The sequence below is a fragment of the Lactuca serriola genome, chromosome 5 (genome assembly GCF_051521515.1).
Source record: "Lactuca serriola cultivar US96UC23 chromosome 5, Lser_US96UC23_V15, whole genome shotgun sequence".
Classification (NCBI taxonomy): Eukaryota; Viridiplantae; Streptophyta; class Magnoliopsida; order Asterales; family Asteraceae; genus Lactuca; species Lactuca serriola.
The window spans coordinates 363,187,038-363,210,012 of record NC_136412.1 but is presented as its reverse complement, the minus strand read 5'-3'; the positions used below and the strand labels follow the sequence as shown (position 1 = coordinate 363,210,012).

The 22,975-nt window shown below is 40.0% G+C and overlaps 2 protein-coding genes, 1 long non-coding RNA gene and 1 other non-coding gene across 4 annotated transcripts; 3 read left to right on the top strand and 1 right to left on the bottom strand.

Moving 5' to 3' along the window:
* The first annotated feature begins 7,156 nt into the window (after positions 1–7,156).
* LOC145052244 (uncharacterized) lies at positions 7,157–8,031 on the top strand. The gene is made up of 3 exons (XR_013684037.1): positions 7,157–7,236; positions 7,338–7,482; positions 7,813–8,031. It is a non-coding gene; the product is annotated as an uncharacterized LOC145052244 (long non-coding RNA).
* On the top strand, positions 7,973–8,043 carry LOC145056219 (small nucleolar RNA Z267). Its single transcript, XR_013685750.1, has one exon. It is a non-coding gene; the product is annotated as a small nucleolar RNA Z267 (small nucleolar RNA).
* A 1,585-nt stretch (positions 8,044–9,628) lies between these two features.
* On the top strand, positions 9,629–11,478 carry LOC145055752 (large ribosomal subunit protein eL18x). The gene is made up of 5 exons (XM_079004144.1): positions 9,629–9,767; positions 9,855–9,944; positions 10,054–10,182; positions 10,535–10,717; positions 11,199–11,478. The coding sequence occupies exons 1-5, from the start codon at positions 9,765–9,767 to the stop codon at positions 11,355–11,357; spliced, it is 564 nt and encodes a 187-aa protein (XP_078860270.1). The 5' UTR covers positions 9,629–9,764; the 3' UTR covers positions 11,358–11,478.
* Positions 11,479–13,591: 2,113 nt separating this feature from the next.
* LOC145052243 (epoxide hydrolase 1-like) lies at positions 13,592–15,106 on the bottom strand. Its single transcript, XM_079000029.1, has 3 exons — positions 14,606–15,106; positions 13,999–14,216; positions 13,592–13,838 (listed from the first exon to the last, which is right to left on the bottom strand). The coding sequence occupies exons 1-3, from the start codon at positions 15,104–15,106 to the stop codon at positions 13,592–13,594; spliced, it is 966 nt and encodes a 321-aa protein (XP_078856155.1).
* Positions 15,107–22,975: the final 7,869 nt, after the last annotated feature.

Below are 22,975 nucleotides of genomic sequence, written 5' to 3'. Positions count from 1 at the left end.
TTTATGAAATTTAGCAAAAAAAACATTATTGCACCACCACTTCCAAAACTCAATATCCCTAATAGTTGAAATGAAACTAATTGTCAAAAAAAAAAATTTCCGCCACCGCATCATCAAATAAAACCAAAGCAATTGATAACCTCGGAAAAGAAATTATTCCGCCCTTGCTTCTATATATTTAGCTTCAAACTCTTGGTAAAAAAGAACAATTCGACACAAAACAATTTGCCAAAAGGATAAAACGAACTATCTGACATGAAAATGAAACTAATTGTTGCATGAAAACTATTTATCGAAAGGAACTATTTGGCGGCGCTGCATCGCACGAGTATTCTACTAGTGTGTGTGTATATATATATATATATATATATATATATATATATATATATATATATATATACATATATATATATATATATATATATATATATATATATATATCTTAATAAGCATTTAGCCTCAAATGTTAAATTTTAAGAGGTATAAACTTTAATGCATCATGTACAACAATTTTATGCATTCCAGAAAAATGAAATATTATCCTGTCAACAATTGATTTAGTCAAAATTAAACAAACATTCCCTCAAATTCAGCCAATTGAATTGGTCAAAACCAATTGAATTTGTTAGATCAACATGATATAGCATCTCAGCCAATTTAATTGGTCATCCCCAGCTTCCATCACCACCTTCACAGCCGAAAATCATCTTCATAAACCACAACGGCCTTCTCCAACTATCTCTCGTAATTCAAGTTAAGGCTCCCCCTTTCTGATCTTTTTTTTTTATCAATGTATAGACTTATGGTCATCTTTCTGGCGTCTTTCTATTGAAGTTCTCCATTGCCTTCCTTCATCTCTACACTCTTTCATCACTTTACTCCATCTAAGTGCCTCCCTCTAACAGAAACCCTAAAAGTCGACATCAACGACATACCCCTTCAAGTACTTGCTTCACTCTACTCCTTCGGTAAACATCTTAGTTTTCATCTTTATTATAATTCTTTAATTTTTAGTGTATGCGATTTTGTCATTTTTAGTCACCAACTCTCTCTCTCTCTCTCCCTCTCTCTCATGAAACAAAGGAGAAACGATTTTATGGGTTTTCAATGAACATGAATGATATTGGGGTTTTCTAGCAAGCTGAAGTTTGTTATGATTGTGTCTCTTTATTGTGTTTTTTTTCATATGTACATCCATGGAAACTCAAATTCACACTATGCAGATTTTATTGAAGAGTTCAAAGATTTCTTTGTACGGTAGAAGAATCAAATTAGGCACTTGATGGAAAACCCCCTCGCTGAGATATGATGGAAATGACTTTTTCCGGCTGATTAAACGGCGAGTCTTCAAGTCGACGACTCACAAATGGAAACAAGGATCTGATTTGGGAACTTCATTTTTATTCTTGCCAGGTAAACCATTACGCAACACCACACCACACCACAACCAATGTAACACCATACCATGACCAATGCACCACCACCACCACCTTACCACTTCATCCTCTTTGTCTTTCTCTCGAAAACCACCGCACCACCTAAATTTAGGGTTTAATTTTTCTGATTTGGAACCCTCACCGGCGTTGACTTCTCTGCTACTCACAACTATGCTCATAGATCTGGTATATCTCTTTTTTATACTCTATCTCTCTTTGTAAACTTTCATTGTTGATATTTGAATCCTAGGTAGGTGCCCTATGATTTTAAGGTATTTGTTTTTTACCTTTTTGTTGTTTGAATTATGTAACCATTAAGTTTTAGGTCAAGCTTCAAACCACTGGTTCCACTGGTTGGTTTTTTGCATCTAATTTAGAAATTTTGTTTCACATGTTCAAACTATTAATTACTTATTTTAATCTTTTTGTGGATGATTATAGCTTGATGGATAGTGGGAGTATGCTTGAGCGAGTTTATGGTGATTTTGTGTTGTGTTTCAGAAACATCATGGTGGGTACGCGCCACAACCCCGATAGTAGTAGGACCAGTGATGAAGAGATCCGCGGGATCATCCATGACGAGGTGGTTGCAGCCATTCGAGAGGCTATACCAGAGATGTTTGGGTCTATTATGACCACCATGATTTAGACGTTTGACGAGTGATATGTTGTTGTTACTGAGGTCGCTGCTGTTGCAGCCACTGCAGTTGTTGCTGCCGCTAGGCCGCAGGGAGGTGACTCGTTGTTGTTTCGAGAGTTTAGAAACACGAAGCCACCAGAGTTCGATGGGACACAGGATCCGATTAATGCCTTGAGATGGATCGCTGATATTGAGGGATGCTTTTGTACTTGTTCATGCCCAGAGCATCTGAGAGTCCGGTTCGCCTTGAACCAGCTTCGCTTGGGAGCGAATGACTGGTGGAAGTTTTTGACGACTGATTTTACCCTGGCATATCATGATGCAGTGACTTGGGAGAGGTTCACCTAGTTGTTTTCGAGATGAGTATGTTCCCCAGGTAGAGAGGGAGCGTTTGGCACAAGAGTTTTTGTCTCTCAAGCAGGAGACAGAGTCAGTAACTGAGATTACGAGGATGTTCCATGAGAGTGCGTTGTCCTGCCCTGAGCATGTGCCCACTGAGCAGGCATGTGAGAGTCGGTACTTGAGCATCTTGAGGAGAGACATTCGGGAGTTCGTGGCGAACTTGTCTTATCGGACATTGGTTGAGTTACAGACCAATGCCAGGAGGAGGAAGATTGAGTTGGAGATTCAGTCTAGAGAGGAGGCAGAGCAGCAGGGGAGAGATAGAGACCGACACAACCGCAGCTGGCGGCTAAGCGGGATAAGCCCGTTGATTCGACAACTGGAGGCCAGAAGGGTCGCACTTGTAGCAAGTGCGGCAAGGTTCACGAGGGATCTTGCCAGTTGGGGATTTGCTACAAATGTGGTAAGGAGGGGCATATGGCAAGGGACTGCCCCAAGGGATTTTCTGTTTGCTTCCATTGCAACCAGACGGGCCATCGGAAGGCCGAGTGCCCTCATCTCATTCAGGGATCAGCCCAGGGTTCTGCTCCTGCTGCTATTCGTGCTACAGATAGTCGGCCAGTGAAGGCCGAGACACAGAGGGATCACGGGAGAGCTTTTCAGTTGACAGCGGAGGAGGTCCGCGCAACACCAGATGTTGTAGGTGGTACGTATTTCCCTCTTTTCCTGTTATTTTGAGATTTTTGCATGATTATATTGTGTTATTTATTTAGGTACTTTTCTTGTGAGTTTTGTACCTGCTTTAGTGTTATTTGACTCGGGTGCGAGTCGATCCTTCGCGTCCTTAGCTTTTAGTCGTCACATTAGTGTCGCACGAGAGGTGTTGAGTCGACCTCTGAGAGTTTCTCTAGCCGACGGGCATGCGGTTTATGCGACCGAGGTTTTCCGGGGATGTGTTTTGGAGATTTTTGGTGTTGAGTTCCCGATAGACTTGTTCCTGATAGCGATGGGTGACGTTTGTGTCATTGTGGGCATGGACTGGTTGAGTTGATTTGGGGCTATGATCGACTGTGAACGACAAATGGTGACTATTCGAGACCCTGGTGCGGGAGTGCTTACCGTGTATGGCGAGGGTACCAGGTCCGTATCAGCTTTTTGCTCTGCTGACAGAGTGAGACAGAGTATACAACAGGGTTGTATGGGCTTTTTGGCGTATGTGGAGGATACACTGGTTACATCAGAGAGACCGAGTTCTATCTCCGAGGTTCTAATAATGTGCGAGTTCCCAGATGTGTTTCTCGAGGAGTTGCCAGGAGTGCCTCTTGAGAGGCAGGTGGAGTTTCGGATTGGTTTAGTTCTGTGAGCGGCGCCTATCGCCAAGGCACCTTATCGCCTTGCGCCGCTAGAGATGCAGGAGTTATCCTCTCAGCTTCAAGAGCTGCTGGGGAAGGGTTTTATCAGACCAAGTAGCTCGTTGTGGGGAGCACTGATATTTTTTGTTAAGAAAAAGGATGGTTCACATCGGATGTGTATTGATTACCGGAAGTTGAACAAGCTGACGGTCAAGAACCGTTATCCACTTCCGAGGATCGATGATTTATTCGATCAGTTGCAAGGGGCATCTTGGTTTTCCAATATTGATTTGAGATCTAGATATCACCAGATGAGAGTATGCGGGGAGGATATTCAAAAGACGGCCTTTAGAACTCGTTATGGGCATTACGAGTTTGTGGTGATGCCTTTCGGGTTCACCAACGCACCAGCAACGTTCATGGATCTCATGAACCGGGTGTGCATGCATACGTTGGACCGGTCGGTGATCATGTTCATCGATGACATCTTGGTGTATTCGAGGTCTAGAGAGTAGCATGAGGAGCATCTGCGAGAGGTTCTTGGGGTATTGAGGTCGGAGAGGCTGTATTCCAAATTCTCCAAGTGTGATTTCTGGTTACGAGAGGTCCAGTTCCTGGGACACCTCGTTAATAAGAATGAGATATTGGTCGATCTGGCCAAGATTGAGGCAGTTATGCGATGAGATCATAAGTTTTATAGGATTGGCCGGCTACTATCAGAGATTTATCAAGGATTTCTCCAAGATTGCGGTTCCTTTCGCCAGATTGACCCGAAAGGGTGTTACTTTTGTTTGGGGGCCCGAACAGCAGGCATCATTCGAGACTCTTCGCCAGAGGTTATGCGAAGCTCCGATGTTAGCTCTTCCGAAGGGAGTGGAGGACTTCGTAGTCTATTGTGATGCATCTATTTCAGAGATGGTGTAGTGTTGATGCAGAGGGTTCACGTGATAGCATATGCGTCGAGGCAGTTGAAGCCTCACGAGACGAGGTATCCCACCCATGATTTGGAGTTGGGGGCGGTGGTGTTCGCCCTCAAGATCTGGCGCCACTATCTTTATGGTGTCCGGTGTACTATATACACAGACCATAAGAGCCTGAAGTACCTAATGAATCAACTCAACCTGAATACGAGGCATAGGAGATGGTTGGATGTAGTGAATGACTACGACTGTGAAATCTTATATCTCTCCCCTCACTTTCCTTCCATTAATGAAACTCGGAAACACGATTTTCTTTCGATACCTCTCACTTTCCCTCCGTATCCTCCCATTTCTCTCCTTAAGTAGACCTCAGGAACAAAGCGTTAAACTCTTTACTAAATACCCATTTATCTTTAACTCACCGAATATCAAATAAATAATTGATTAAGTTCAGCCAAATAAATTGTTTTTTTTTTCGAAAACAATTGAATTAAAGTATTCGATTTATTATGTAATCTAATAAGTTAGTAACTATTAAAAGTATGTTGTAATATACGAAAAGATAGAAAATTTGTATTATCAAATTAAAGTATTTATGTGCAATAATGATCTAAATTTGAAATATTTTTAAACAATTTAAATTATAAAAATTATAATCTAATAAGAAGTGTATATCTTTTTAGTTTTACACGATGATAAAAAGAATCTTATGCTCCTAAAGTTTTGTTTCAAACCCTCATCTTTTAAATGTTACATTAATTTTATCCCAAAAGATCAATATATGTTTATTTCCAATCCAAGGAAACAATGTATATTTATATGTTTAATTATTGTTGATTTTGGTTCTGCTATCTTTTATTGATAATTATTTAGATGTAGTATATTATTTGCGTAAAAAAAACCAATCCTTTTTCAAAACTAATTTCTAAAAAAAAATTATTCGCACCCGTTGTTTAGTGCTGGTAAACGGCTAGTATATATATACGCACAAGAGAGAACTTTGGTTCTATTAAGTCTTACAAAAGTAGCTAACCTTTGTAATTATATACCCATTTCCTTTTCATACTCTCATCAATGTGGATGAGTTAAAACCATTTAACCCACTTATTTTATCTTCCAACTACCACACTTTGATAAGTAATTTCTCTTCTTATTCGTCGTAGCCAACACGAGCCACAACGACCATGACTCACAATGATACACCGAGATGGTGTGCACGGTCGTGGTTCCTGGCCACGTATACCACAAACGCCTCCGTTGAATGCATACCAGACGACCTTTTATATATATATATATATATATATATATATATATATATATATATATATATATATATATATATATATATATATATATACATATACTCTAATAAATAAAAGTTTTTTGTCACATGTCATTTTCTCCTTCATTTGGACACATGATATTTTCTAAAAATTTTAAATTTTATATTTTTCACTTGTCATTTCATTGTATTTTTCATTTTAGTAAATTAAAATTTCACATTTAATATGTAAGGTAATATATATATATATATATATATATATATATATATATATATATATATATATATATATATATGTAAGGTATTTATTAAAAAGGGTTTATATATATATAATGTATTCAATATATTAAAGTCTCATTAATTTTAATATTTCAAAAAAAAAAAATCATTTTTCTTATAAATTCAAAATTTTCAAATTGTTAAAATTTTATATTTAATTTTTTTAAATAAACTCATGTAATACATGAGTCTCACACCTAGTATATATATATATATATATATATATATATATATATATATATATATATATATATATCATTATTATATATAAAGACCTTAATTTTCTTAAAGCGCGTTCAGCGCGTGAGAAAGGTTTATAGAGAGCACGTTTGATAGAGATGGAATCGTCACACTGTTTCCATACATCGCCATTTATATTTCTTGCACCACTCAACTCTTCACGTCGATTGAGACTGGTTCTTATATCTTACCGCCTTTCAATATCTCCTTATCATTCAATAAGTCAATAATGTTCATCATCTTGTAAGCTAGGTTTTTTTCTTAACTTCAACAGACTCCAACAAATATATTTTCTAATATCAATTTTGGTCGATCAAAGCAATCGTTGTCCTATTTATTTAGGGATTTTTATAATTTTTGTTATTTTTATAGTCATCACATACGCCAAATGCTCCCTTCTCCTCCTCCGATGTTGTCAATGAATCTGCAAATTATCTCTCCATTTTCTCTACTTTTTTGATAGTTTTTTTCATGTTTTATGGAATTTAATGTTGTGATCTGATTATAATATTGATTATGATTATGATTTAGCGTTTACTTTGCAATTTTCGTACAATTTTAAGCAGTTTTTTAATGGTTTTCTTTATTGTTAGGGTTATTTGTTAAGTGAAATTTTTGTTTGTTATATATTCACATTTGGTATTTGTTTTGGATATTCTACTCCTCCCCAACACCGTACCCAGTATTTGGTGAGAAAATGGCGCAAAAGAAGCGTATTTGATAAAGGATAAGAAGATGATTGAATGTAAGTTTTTTGTATTCCATCAAACTTACTGAAATATTATTTTTTAGAGCAAATTAATTGGAGGCACTTTTTGGAATTTTGATTTCCTTTAAAAAAATCAGTATCAGCCATCAAGAATCGACAAATTAATTCTTTTATCAACCATGTGCGTGAGACGCTTTTGACTTTCCAAAGTTAAGATAGAGAAAATCAATATCAACAATCGACAATTGCTCTTGGTCTCTTGCTTCTATCCGATGACAAAAGGTAAATTTGTTGTTATCTGCTTACACCTCTGTTACACCAATTGTAAGAGTTTTTTGTGGAAATTTATCATCTTGTTCTTCGATCTTTCTGTTACCTCTTCAACTCTCTTATTTTTTTTTTTGTCTATAGCGATTTTATTAATGTATCTGTGATGGGTTTAAAATGTAGTGTTGAGTCTTAACACTTTGAATTCAACCTAACCTAACCTGAGGCATAAATCTTGTTTGTATGTGGTTACGTGTTTTTCACTTTTTGTTGTTTCTTGCGTTTGAACATTTCATTTGGTCAACATTTATATATATAATGGGTTGTGTGATTCATACATTGCAGTTGATGATAATGATAAAAAAAGAGGGACATTAAAACTCCAGTTTTGGAATAGGGATGGACCAAGTCTAGGATGAGAATCTTTAATGCAATTGTTTTGATCTTCTTAAAATATTTCAGTTTGCTCCTTTTAAATTGTTTTGTTTTGTGTAGTGTATGCTCATTGTTGCCTATGATGGTTTATAAATATACTTTAAGTATATACAAACAAAATAATGTAATCTGAGGCAAAGTTTTATGATATATTAGAAACAACATTGATTGAAATTGCTCATTAGGTTTTTGTTAATAAGAAGTGAATATGTTGTATTTATCTGACAAAGTTTATGATCGGTAGCAAATGGTTTAAAATAGACAGTGACATACATCTTCATCCCATTGGAGCATGACGATACTCAAATATTATCACTATCCAAGAGGAAAGTGAATCTTTTTTTAATTTCAAATTTTAAAATCATTGATCACTTTTTGTGTTTGATTCCATATGATTTATAATCATATTATTTACGGTTACTTCACAAGTTATTTTTTATTTTTATTTTTAACTTAAGGAGAGTTTAGATGTGCATTTTGGAAAAAATCTATTAATTTTTTTTTTATAAAAAATGCCTTCCCATTTTTTTAATTACATCTTGAAATTCTTTAGTGGTGTATGAGATTACTTTTTAACCTTAAAAGTCCTTTTTGTAAAAGTCATTTTTGACTTTAGCTTTTGAGGAGACAAAAGCCAAAAATTGTTTTTAAAAAATGATTGGCTTAGCATTTCTTGACTTTTAAACGTTATTTACCTTTTAAGTGGCTAAAAGTCACAAAAACACAACATTTCATGACTTTCGAAAATCAAAATTTCATGGATTGCTCCCCTTTAGGCATCAAGCGGAAGCTCTAAAATTGATTTAACTGAAATCATTTTCTTTTATTTTCTTTTTCATTTTTGAATTATGCAGTTGGTTGTGATGGATATCTGAAATCGACACAAATTAAGATGTTTAAGTGTTCAACGTGATTTTCTTTACTTGAGATTATGTATGTTAGGTCAAAATTCCATAATGGAAGTGAGTTATGAACTAGCGAGGTTTGATGACTCTAATCCATACTCAAGGTTTTTCCATTTTGTCAAGTGCCCATATGCATTAATTTTTTTTGGATTTAAGACGATAATTATTTTTCCCGTATAGTGTTTAGCTTTTGTGTGAGTTAATCTAGGTCTTACAAGTTACAACAATAATATTCATTTTTTCATAGCCATTTGTATGCTATAGTATCCATTTTATCTATGTTTATTTTTTCTACTCTGCAAAATCTAGCTAGTTATAGCATTATACTTTTAAAATTTTTCTAATTACAAATTAAACTCACTCACTACATGCAAAGTTAATTTCAAGACATCTCTTAGCATTCTACATTAACTTTTTAAATACTTAAATTACCTGACACTCAAAAAATCCACATGCTAATCCACGGGCTGTGCTGAGCACGGGCCTCAAAACTTTTCTAGTATATATATATATATATATATATATATATATATATATATATATATATATATATAATCAAAATCCACAACGTATTTAATACTACTCTTTATGAATTTGAAAAAAAGAAAGTAAAATTGTTAAAAGCAAAGACGAACGGCAAAAATCGAACTGAAAACGAGAATATGCAAAGACCGCAAAATGGACGGAAAGAGATTGCATGAGACCGGTCAAAACATAACCAAACTATTCTGGCACCGGTCCCCGCAACCCGAACAGTTTCAAAACTGAACCCAAACCGGACCAAAGTTTCTTTGTGCACCTTACTCGGGCCATTTAACAACCTAAGCTTGGGCTACTGAGAGCCCATTATTCATCTATATACTGAGCGGCGCTTATTAATGTCGTCGTGTTCATAAACCCTAGTTTTTTCAATTTTCCCACATTTCTGCGCAGGTTGCAAAATCCTCCGCCGCTGCTATGGTATTGTCCATTTGCCGGAACCCTAATCTCCATACAGGTTTCTTAATTTTCTTTTTCTAAAGCGTTTTTTTCGCGTCATGATACCAGGGTATAGATCTTGTTGCCGGTGGGAAGAGCAAGAGAACCAAAAGAAACTCCCCCAGATCCGATGATATCTACCTGAAGCTCCTTGTCAAGGTTCATACAAATACACTGCGCAGTTCTCCGCCTGTTTACATTTACATATACACACGTTCAACCAAGATGCCGAAATATAAACGTTTTGTCTTATTTCTTATTTGATCAGCTCTACCGGTTTTTGGTAAGGAGGACAGGAAGCAACTTCAATGCTGTGATACTGAAGAGGCTCTTCATGAGCAAAGTCAATAAACCTCCGATATCCCTCTCTCGTCTGATTCGTTACATGTCTGGAAAGGTGCTTATTTTCAATTACTTCATATAGACATATATATCATTGCACTGTTAAAAAAATGTTATTTTACCACTTCATATTATTTCTTAAAGTATTCTGTTTTCATCTATCTTGAAAGGGCCTTGCTATGTTGACCGATATTTTTGCTAAAAAAATCTTACCCTACAATCAGGTAGAGATTTTAATGTAATCTAGTTCCCTTCAAACTATGCAACCGCCTTTCTTTGAATAGAGGGAGTATATGGAACTGATCTTAATAATGATAAAAGAATACTAGAACAATATAGTGTTCAAATGGTTGTAATATAGTATTAAGTTGTTGGGTTTTTGATTGGAGGTTTGTTTGTATCTGTAGGATGAGAAGATTGCTGTGATTGTGGGCACAGTGACAGACGATGTTAGGGTGCATGAAATCCCTTGTCTGAAGGTAACTGCACTGAGGTTCACTGAGACTGCAAGGGCAAGGATTGAGAAGGCAGGTGGAGAATGTTTGACATTTGATCAACTGGCTCTTCGAGCTCCTCTTGGACAGAACACGGTGTGTCATCTTTTTCTTTTTCTTATGATGTCTGTTTTTCCTTTTTTATGATAATCATTACTTGTGTAGCAGTTTGAACTATCGCACATGCACATGACTTTTTGTTTCACCCAACCAAACAAGGCACTCCTTATTGCTTGAAGGGATTTGCCTTAAAACATCCTGACTGCCATTTAATTTTCACAACTATATGCATCCTCAATGTACAATTGCCTATTTTCTTATGCATATTTTTTTACTGTCTGATATTGCAAACATGTGCACTAAACAAACACTTGTGTATCTTTAACAAATACACGTTTGCCTTTGTAACCTTTTGGTTTTTATTCAAGCATGGTATTGGTTATCTCTTTATGGTTTATAATCATGGGTTGCCATATACCTTATGGATGACCTTCCATAAACAAGTTTTATTTGTTGAATACTTTGGGGTTAGGTTTCTGGTTTCTGATGATGTGTGTGTTTTGGTTGGGTGGTTTAGGTTCTTCTTAGAGGTCCAAAGAATTCACGGGAAGCTGTGAGGCACTTTGGTAAGGCTCCTGGTGTACCACACAGCCACACCAAGCCTTATGTGAGATCAAAGGGAAGGAAGTTTGAGAAGGCCAGAGGTAGAAGAAACAGCAGGGGATTTAGAAACTAAGTCATCACCAGTCCCATGTTTTGTTTCCCTATGTTTTTGATTATATCTTTACTTCTTGTTTGTGTACTTGCTATTTTGACATCCATCTTTTTTCTTGTTAATGAAGTTAGAGATTTGGACTTGGATTTCTCCAAAATGTTAGCTGAATGGGTTTTTATGATTCATGTTGCTATATTTGTTTGATCTGGTTTTGGCATAGAGTAGGAGGTTTTAATTGCAAGAACTATTGTTACTTTATACTTTGTGTTTCTAAGTAGTCAACCAAATTATGTTTTGTAGCTGTGATCATAGAGTGTTAGGTGTTGTTTGTTTTTTCAGAGGCAAAATGTCTGCAGTCTGCGGACCACATTTGTAGACCTTTTCAGTAGAAGAGGTGGACCAAACGTCTGCGGTTTGAAAAAAGAAGACTGTTTGTTTTTTTAACATCTGCGGGCTATTAAAATAAACTGAAATCTAAATAAACTGATTTTTTTAAACTTCAAAGTGATTTTTTAATATTTTTATGACTTTTTTTTATAATTAGTGATCAAAAAATTTGATACATAAATGGATGCAAATAAACTTTGATTTTTCAATTAAATCCATTAAAAAAGTACCATAAATATTTTCTCGAGAAATTGACGACATTATATTAAATAATGTTTTACAAAATTTGGCAAAAAATATAATAATATATTATGATTTTTTTGTCATATTTATATAAACAACTTCAACGACTATTATTATAATAAATTTTTATTTATAAATTTATCAAAAATATAATGTTTGTATCGTCGAACGTTTTTTTAATTTTTGTAATTTTTTTTTTCAAATTGTTCATCATTAATAAAGTTGGAAAAAATATAAATTTAAAAAAAAAAAAAACTTGAAAAAGATAAAGATATATATGTTTTTTTAGGCTAGAAGATGTTTGAAGATGTTAGAAGACTCTGGTCCGCGTCTGCGCCAAGAAGAGGGCGCGCAGACATTTTTAGGTCTGCAGTCTTCAAAAAAACAAACAGTCTGCGAAGGCTAATGTCTGCGCGTGGTCTGCGCGGCGCAGACAGAAGAGGTCACGCAGATCTGCGGACAAAAAACAAACACTACCTTAGACTCGTACGAGTTGAAAAAGAGGCGACTTGGTTTTAAGCCTGACTTGGTCGAAATTTACGAGTCCTTGTCTGACTCGTACTGAGTTGAGTTGACCTGTGAATCCGACAGATCATATATCTCATGGGTAATCACGTGATCGGATGGATAAACAAAAAGATGATGACAGTGAGAAGAAGAAGATGAGCATGAGTAGTAGCTTCCATCCAGCAACAGATGGTGGATTTAGAGGATGAGCGAGGGGGACAGCGATGAGCCGATGACTACTCGAAAGGCAAGAGGTTTGAATATTAAAAGCTAATCATACAAATAATAGACGTATGATGTTGACGACTTTCTGAAACACAAAGATATAGCCATGTCTTGATTTATAACCTAAATCTTTTGAATTAAGCATTAAAAGTTAAATATTCAACTATATATAATAACTTCTAGCTAGTTAATTTGTAATGTTTAGTAAATATGTATTAATATTCAACAAATATTTATGTTTATTGTATCTTTATATATAATTTTTTTTAAAATCATGACTCTTATGAGTCGAGTCATGATTAGAAAATTATCCTTTTCGAGTCACTAGTCGAGTCGACAACTATGGCTGTGATGACCTCTAAAGTCTCCAGGTTTTTTACCTACCGACTCTTATTCTACAGTAGATGTTTTACATGGTATTCCCAGTTCATCAAAGGTTCCATGTTTCAAATTATTTAGTTATACATAAGATAAGAAATGAAGGGTAGTTGAAACAAATGTGTTAGGTTTGACTTTGTAAATACCGACATGTTGTACTAAAAAACAGGGTTGTAATAGAAGGCTGCAACTTTTGTTCCTAAAATTAAAGCTTAAAATACATGGTAAAAGGGTGTTTTTTTTTTCATAAGAGAATCACATTGCAATATTTTGTTTTTACTGAATACAAAGTCGAGAGTGGGAAAGGTTATATATAGAGATGACTATGACCTAAGAATGACAGCTAGTGCTCCATCCCACTATATTTTATCAACATGGCAATGCCATACACACAAATAATGTTATTCATTAGTGCTTTAAGGCTTAAGCCTTTAACCATTTTCTTCAAGGAAAATAAGCCCGACCAAATGTCAAACAAAACACACTGAGTGATGCATGGCTTAGTTGGTTGCAACTTAGAACTTGGTAATGAAGTCGTAAATGTGGTTGTTGATCTCTTGTGGTTTCTCTTGGTTGATAAAATGAGCGGCTCCTTCCATCACCACAATATTCTCCAATCCTGGTACCAATTCCTTGAATCCACCGCCATGTATGTACTCTTTTGTTCCTGGAAAGCTATACACCAGATCTAACTCCCCAACTATAAATTTCACCGGCACCATTATCTTAGATCCTGTCCATGTTGCACACAACTCCCAGTTTCTGCAAAAAAAACCCTAGTTAATTAATTATTATATATATATATATATATATATATATATATATATATATATATATATATATATATATATATATATATAATTTACCTAGGTGTCAATGAAATATATATGTTGATTAATTAATTAATAACGTAGGTATGTACAGATCAAAACACCGATAATAATTTAATGGTCCGGCGAATCCTGTGGCATGATATTTGGATGCAAAGTAGTCGAGGTCTTGTTGAGTGAACCAAGAAGGTATGGTGTATGGAGGTGCATGTTGAAAGACGTTTGCAAAGTGTTTAGGCAACATTGGTGGGGTTGGATCTCGTTGGAAATACGATGATGCCAACAGTTTTTTGATATCAACTTTTGCAAACTCCGCTTCCCACCCAATTTCTTGTTCATATTAATTAATCCATATATACATTCATTTCTTCTGTTCTGGCATATAGTACGTACGTATGTGTAGTTACTAGTTACATTACAAACAACTTGTTGTGGGGTCGGAGACAATACAAGAATACAACAACTTGCATTTTTTTGTGTACCAAACAACTAGCGAGCAAATAAAGTTAAAATGCAGACTTTCAAAGTCGTCCACTTTATGCGTTTTGAGTTGTTTAAAAGTATGTTTAAGATAATCTTAAGAAAACATCAGATCTTTGTACATACTTGGTTGGAATATGCATACACAAGATGATCATTAATCTAATAATTCTTATAATGTAAAAAAAGGAGTAAATAGTAATCGATCGATATGATGACCTGTAACCTGCAGATGTAGATGACCTGGAACTTGCAGATGTAGAAATCGTCACCAAAAGTGTGTCGCGTGAGGTCAACAGGTTTGACGGACGGATTCCTAGGTTTATAGACGACACTCATGTTAACCAAAGCCTTGATCCGGTCTGGCCGGAAAAGACACAGGTACCATGAGATTATAGCACCCCAGTCGTGACCCACCAGGAAAACCTTGTCCAACCCCAACGAGTCAAGCAAGCACACCAGGTCTCCGACGACGTGGAAGGCCGTGTAGCTGGTGGAGGAAGGTGGTGCCTCCGAATCTCCAAAGCCACGAAGGTCAGGCGCGATGGCACGGTAGCCTTTAGAGGATATATACAGCATCTGGTGACACCGTGTGTACCAGAGCTCCGGGAAGCCATGGACGAAAAGCACAACAGGGCCTTCTCCAATCTCAGCCACGTGCATGTTGATGCCATTTACTTTTATATTCTTATGTTGTATTTTCTCCATGTATATAGACATTTTGTTGTGGTTGCTCATGTTGTGTGGCGGGGCTTTATTATATAAGCTGGTTATAGCGTTGGTTTCTAGGCTTCCACAGTTCCATGGGTATTTCCATCCCTTGGCTTTTGGTGTAAAAAAGGAAGGGAAAGGTGTAATGTGGGTTTATGTCATAGATGGAAGCCATTGTTTGTTTTTTAATTTTACTAAATACTTTTGTTAAAAAAAGTATCATAAATAGGTAGGTAACAAACAATTAGACTCTGCTAAAAAATACCGTCTAAATAATGGTAATTTACTAATTTGTGAAGGTAAAGTTCAAGTTGATTACCTTTTGATAGTATTTTTATTTTTGAATAAACGCTTTTTGTAAAAAAGATAGTATTTTGTTATCAAGTGATATGACCCTTAAGTGGGTTAGCTTCCAAGAAGATAGAGTGAAGAAGAACGCACAACTTTGAATAATTTTCTGCAAGTTTTTTCCCAAATGAAATTACTAGACTTAAATAAGAAAATGCTACCTAAAATAAATTCACTTTATTAGAGAACATGTGTGATGGAAAGGAGATCATGCATGCTTGGAAAACTACTTCTTCCACTAACTAATTTTACATGTGCTTAATTTGATTGACTAATTCCTTTTGAACCTGCTGAAACTTTTATCTCGACAGCAGCTTTCAGCCCAGTTGTGGTCAATGGATCTTCCATGGGCTTGTGGTGTTGAGTTGAGCCCATGACTGTATCAATGCCCTCCTCTTGAGACGAGACCTTGTCCTCAAGGTCGGAGATGGTAACACCGACAGTTGAGGTCATGGTGGCCGGTGGTGGTGGACGAAGCCCGCATATGGTAACTTGTTGGTTGTTAAATCGGAAGGATAAAGAGGGAATCGAGAAATCCGCCGTAATGGGGCCTAAAGAGTGGAGCCAAGATAACCCAAAATAAGTTTTACATCGCACAAAGAAAAAGCGGTACCGGGAATGAGGTTTGATCTAAGGTGACAGGAACGTGAGGGCAATACCTGTGTTAATGTAATGGTTCACTGTTTCTGACAAGCACCGAGAATGGAGGCATTGGTTGGACTGTTAAGTTGAGAAATGAGGCGACGTGTGGCTGAATTAGGTTATGTGTACTGTCGGAGTTGACAAGAATGCTAACTTTGCAGTGTTTAATAAGATCGCTTAGTTTCATAGAGGTTGTGGTAGTCATCCCGAAAAAAAACAACCGGTGAAATAGAAAGAAAATGTGGAACAACGAGATTGTCGGTTAGCAATGGTAAGGTGGAATTTCTTGGAAGGTCTGGTGTATTGTCCATAATGAGTAAAATTTGAGGGGGGGGGGATTGCAACACTGTCCCGGTGTGTAACGTTCGGGGCAACGAAAACAAAGCCCGACAACGCGCCTTTGCTGCAGCTGATCCGAGGACAGGCGAGCGGTGGGCAGTGGTGCAGAGGCAGTTGGCTGGGCAGAAGTGATAGCGGTGGAAGCAGGTACTAAGACGGAGGAGCCGTTGGTGGGGGTCAGTAAAAGGGTCGGTGGTTGGAGGGACTCGACGTGGCTGATAGCAGCAGGGGAAGCGGAGGCGGTGAATTTTTCTCCCAAGAGTTTTGCTAAGCCGATTGCTTAGGTAAAGGAAGTAGGTTAAACATAGATAACTCATTTTAGATAGTTGATTATAGACCAGAAAAAAGCAATTTAGCAATGCTTTTGGTTGCAACCCAACGACCATATTACTTAACCGTTCGAAATTCACGACATACTCGGTCACTGTGGTGGTTTGTTGGAGTTTGAACAAAGCAGCTTGGTGGTTCTCAAAAGACAATTAGCCAAGCGAAGTTCAAGAGCACGGGAAAACTCAGGCCACGAAGTGAGAATGTTGTTGTCGGCTAAGTATTTGTACCAACTTAGGGCCATGCAGTGGTGATGATACTGATCAGATTCACGATGTTTGTGGTGAGGGTGTTAAATCGGGTGTTAGGGGCGGTGGCAAGATGAAGAAGTGATTGAATGTGGTCCGGTGGATTCTCGTCAGTTTTGTATTCTGGTTTAGGAGGGATGTCAAGTGTCGTATCTTTCTGGGGAGGCATGGTTGGGAGATCGGGAATGAAAGCACCAAATGATATGACCCTTAAGTGAGTTAGCCTCCAAGAAGATAGAGCGAAAAAGAACACACAATACTTGGAGCAATTTTCTGCACATGTTTTTCCAAAATGAAATTACAAGACTTAAATAAGAAAATGCTGCCTAAACTAAATGCACTTTATTAGAGAACATGGGTGATGGAAAAGAGATCATGTATGCTCGGAAAACTACTTCTTCCACTAACTAATTTAACATGTGCTTAATACGATCGACTAATTCCTTTTGACCCTCTTGGAGCTTTTTTCTCGACAATAACTTTTGGCCCATTTGTGGTCAATGGATCTTCCATGGGCTTGTGGTGTTGAGTTGAGTCCAGGACTGTATCATCAAGTTATGACATTAATATTTTAAAATATATTTTGTTGGATCGAACTCCAAGGAAAAGTCAAGACTTGTGTTGAATGATGAGAAATTCTACAGATCTGATCTGAAAACGAAGTAGATCTTTGAGATCTAAAATATGGCAAAACATATCTGAAAAGGTCTTGGCAAAAGCCAAACAGATCTGAACTAAGGAATATATAGATGAATAGATCTGAACAAACCTTAGGTGGAAACACATCAGATCTGTTTAGATCTGGGCAAAAACGAGCTTGAAACCAACTGAGGCTTTTGCTACTTGCTCGAATCTGGGATGGCGCCAAATGATGCGACATCGACCTCCGGCGGGCCTCCTGGTCTTCTGCTGCGATGGAGATCTGGACATCACAGTGCAAACCCGTTAGAGCCGTCCCAGGGACTGTGCCCTCGAAGCGGACTCCGAAGGTCAAGTTAGATCAGCTAGAAGATCTGAGATGGTCCTCCATAGCTGGAGAGAACCATCTTGGTGTTAGTGGTGGTGTATGGTGGTTGACGGTGGCGGGTGGCGGCTGAGCCACCCGGCCGGAGTATAATGGCGGCTGAGCCATGGGGGAAGATCTAGTGGCGGCTGAACCACTTGGGAGAGAGTCCAGGGAAAGGTCCCTCTTTATGGAGGAGATACTATTCATTATATAGGGGACAATTAGGTCAGGCCTTGGGCCAGCCCAATTCAGGCCCAACTAGCAAGGAGTTGGGCAAGGCCGCCCGGAGGCACAGGGCGGGGCTGGCGGGCGTGCACCAGGAGAGGATGGCAAGGGAGTACCAGGCGAGGGAGCGCTTGGCCGAGCCGGTAGGAGAGTCCCCAGCAGGGCTGGCAAGGGAGTCCCCAACAAGGCTCGCAAGGGAACGTCAGGGCTGGCAGGAGCGCACCAGGCCATGCTGGCGCGCTAGAGCAGTCTAGACCATGTCAGTGGACCATATCTCATCAAGTGCCCCCAGTCTGGTGTTATTGGTACGTGGCCAATGACACCGGACTGGACTTAGTCGGATAAACCAACAGAAGAGTCCCCAGCGGGGATGGCAAGGGAGTCCCCCGCAAGGTTAGCAGGAGCGCGCCAGGCCAGGCTGGCGCGCTAGAGCATTCTGGGCCATGTTAATGGACCATATATCATCAAGTCCCCCCAGTCTGGTGTTATTGGTATGCGACCAATGATATCGGACTGGACTTAGTCATATAAACTGTGTGTCGTCAAGTCCCCCTAGTCTGATGCGATTGGGTTGCTGACAATCAGATCAGACTAGATAAAGCACCAAAGCATTTAAATAATAAAGAGAAATGACCGAACCTCGCCCACGAGAGCCGTGGGGTTGTGTGACGAGCCAAACACTGCTTGAGCTGACTTGATACTCCTTCATTGAGAGGAGTGCGAGTCGGTCGGTGAGATACAACGTAACTGTTGCTGCGATCATGCAGACCGAGGCTGCTAAAGAGTGTTACGCGACACTAATGTCGGTGGAATGTCGGACCGGGGTAGCTAAGAAGCGTAAGCTTTCCATTCAGTCCCTGAGACTGTTATCCGACGTGATTGTTGAGGCAAGAATAGCCATGTGAGATGAGATGTCACCAGTAACCATCTACATAGTCTGCATTAATAACCATCTTGAGGATCTTTCTTGCTCGGGCTACACCTAGCTGGATTGCGGCGTATCAACCCTATTCCCCCCCTTTCTTATAGGAGGCGAGGAATAGATTCTGAGAGCTGGGCGACTAGGTTGCTAGCGAGGGTCACTTAGTAAAACTATTGTCGATAGCCAGACAATAGAATTCTTGAGGAACATGTAGTGAGGCTATAGGTAGGAGACATGCAGTGAGACTGTTGCCAAGAGCCAGGCAGCAGAGGTGCTAAGGGATAAGTGGTGAGGCTACAGGTAAGGTTGTGCAGCGAGACCATTTCCAAGAACCAGGAAACAGAGATGTTGTGGGGTACGCGGCTAGGCTACAGGTCGGGTTACGCAGCAAGACCATTTCCGAGAGCCAGGAAACAGAGATGTTGTGGGGTACGTGGTTAGGATACAGGTCGTGTTACGCAACAAGACCGTTTTCGAGAGCCAGGAAACAGAGATGCTGTGGGGTACGCGGTTAGGCTACAGGTCGGGTAACGCAGCAAGACCGTTTCCGAGAGCCAGGAAACAGATATGTTGTGGAGTAGTAAGTAGCAGGGCCGCTGTCGGGATGAACTTCTTGCTGGAGAGTATCCTCACAATAGCAGGTTGTAATGCGGATAACACTTCATCGATCGTCCGAGCACGAGAGAGCCATGATGACTGTGAGATAGGAAACACCAAGATCATGGTGTTGGTCATGGAATAAGCTTGTGATGCGCGACTTATGATGTGCGACTTAGGAGAATAGCTTGGGCTTAGCAGCCAATGATCGTAGATACATCACGCGAGAGAGCATCACGTGGAATGGATCGGGCTTGGCTGCTAACGATCGTAGATAAATCACGCGGGAGAGCATCGCGTGGAATGGATCGGGCTTGGCTGCCAGCGATCATAGATAAATCACGCGGAAGAGCATCGCGTGAAATGGTCGGAGCATGTTGCTATAATGGAGTCGGGCTGAGAAGCCAGGCGACTCAAAGCGAGAGTACTGAACCTCGCATACGGAGCTTGCCGCTATAATGGAGTCGCGCTGAGAAGCCAGGAGACTCGGGGCGAGGGTACTGAACCTCACATGCGGAGCTTGCCGCTATAATGGAGTCGGGCTGAGAAGCCAGGCGACTCGAGGCGAGGGTATTGAGCCTCTCATGCAGAGCTTGCCGCTAATATGGAGTCGGGATGAGGAGCCAGGCGAATCGAGGCGTGGGTATTGAACCTCGCATGCGGAGCTTGCTGCTATAATGGAGTCGGGCTGGGAAGCCAGACGACTCAAGGCGAGGGTACTGAACCTCGTATGCGGAGCTGGCCGCTATAATAGAGTCGGGCTGATAAGTCAGGCGACTCAAGGCAAGGGTGCTGAACCTTGCATGCGGAGCATGCCGTTATAATGGAGTCGGGCTGGGAAGCCAGGCGACTCGAGGCGAGGGTACTGGACCTCGCATGCGGAGCTTGCCGCTAGAGTGGAGTCGGGCTGAGAAGCTAGGCGACTCGAGGCGAGGGTACTGAACCTCGCATGATTGGGCGTAGCACCCAACAATCCATGTTTCTAGCTCGTGTTATCAGTATGGGTTAAAGTAGAATGGTACCTGATGCTCTGCTGCATCGCTAGTTGTACTGATAGTTGATGCCTCGGTGTCTTGGCTATCTGCGAAGAGCTATGTGGCGGTGCTACTTAGAGCTTGATAGTGTAGCTTTTGTTAGGAGGTGCACAACGAAACTGCTGTCAAGAACTGGTCAACAGGGCCGCTGAGAACTGGGCCTCGAGCTGCTAGCTATGGATGAGCAACATGACTACTGAGAGCTGGGCAACGAGCCTCCCAAGGGTTGAACTACGAGGCTGCCCTTTCGATCTAATGTCACCTCGGGAATACACTATCACGTACGGTATCAACTCTTCATATACTTTAACTCTGCCCCTTTAGAATAAAAATCACTTCTGCATAGTGTCATGCCAACCCTTCCCCCCCCCCCTCCCCCCCCTTTTTTTTTTCTTAGAAGAGGCGAAGAAAGGAAAGATGGATGTATAGCCACTGAAAGCTGAGATACATAGCTGCTGGAAAGAGCTAGGAGACCCAAGTACTAACAAAAATTGGGTAGGGCGGCTGCCGAAAGCTAAGCAGCGTGACTGTTGATGACTGGGCTTTGCAGCTGCTGAGTTGGGTCTCGCCGCTGCTGAAGGCCGAGCTGTGCGACTACTGAGAGATGGGCAACAAGACTAGCGGGGGCCGGTCAACACGGCTGCTGATAGCCAGGAAACGCAGTTGCAGAGGGTTGTTTCGAAGTGCTTTACTAATAGTAGTGGTAGTAGCAATGTACTACTTACTCTTCTCCGTCCCATTTTTTTTTGAAAATGCTGAGTGGTCCGGGTCGCTACGTATTTTTTGAAGATGTATCCCGTTGAGCGGAGCTTGTGGTGCACGAGCGTTGAGTGGCTGATTGGCTAGTTTATTCTTGCAAAGATTTAGGTCATTTTATTATTGAACTATCCCATGAAAAGTGTTTTCCAAATAAATATATAAGCCCATTTGGAGGTGAGTAGCCCGGTTCCTTTTTAGCCCATTAGAATTAAAAATTGGCTTAAGAAAATCCCACGGTGCTAAGATGAATTCAACAGCCCATATACGAATAAATGGGAAGCCCAAATCATGGTTTTGGTAGTCCATATCAAGTGATCAGCCCAACGCTGATTTTGTTTGAACTTTGAACGCATAACACTTGTGGCCCACCCTAGTTTCTCTTATCAGTTTGGGAAAAAGAAAAAGATCCTAGGTTTCTCATTGTTACGATCTCAGTAGGGAAACACACAACTGGAGGCAGTGACTCCTTCGTCGGGGACCGCTGGATACAGGGGCGTGGTGACTGAAGGTCTGCGCATGTCTGGGTTGCATCGATCAAGAGGAGGTAGTCGGCCCGTGATTTTGGTTCAAGCTGTTGGTGGTGCCGATTGAAGGAACCGTAGGCAACTCTGGTGGTTTTCTCAGGTCTTTGGCGTGTTCGTTGAATGAGGTGGTCGACTGGCGGCAGCGAATCGAGGAAGCGGGAGGCCCTGATCTCAATGGTGATCCAATGGCTTCGCCCTTCTCCCCCTGATGATGACGATAATTGATGGTGATGAAATTGATCGGTGAAGGCGACTATGAAGTGATGGCTTATGCTGTTGGGAGTTAACAGGTGATCCAACGATGGGAGAAACAACGTGTGTGATCGGCTAGAGTGGTATCGACTGGCGAAGCCTGCGGTGATGCTATGGCTCTGGCCGACGATGACTGTCCGAGAAAACAGAGGACTAGTGGTTTTTCTCTCTTGGGTCACCTATCTTGAAAGTGTTTGACAGGTGATGGTCGGGTTTAGCTTGCCTTCAAAATCGATTTGTTGGTTCATCATCGGAATTTGACAACTGTGGCAAAGGTCGTAGCCTCGAGTTTTTCCGTCGATGATGGTTTGTTAAATCGTTTCTTGAAGACGATCGTAACAGGTGGTTTACGCAGGGGCCATGGTATGTTTATCAATCGGAGATGGTTTACAGATGTAGGCGATTTTCTAATGAGATCCGTTGACCAGAAAAGGAGATTGGAATAGTATTCGCGATTTCCGGGTGGAGGTCAGATCATTTTTTTGTCTATCTGTTGAGTTGCTGGTTTTGGCGACTAGTAAAGGAAGACTTTGCTATAGGAGAACGGTGGTTGTGATAGCGAGCTGCTGCTGGAGCTAGTCTATCGGAGACCCTGTTGGATATCCGGAGAAAGCCAATGATTGTTGGGTTCCGACCAAGGTGGGACCCGAGCCCT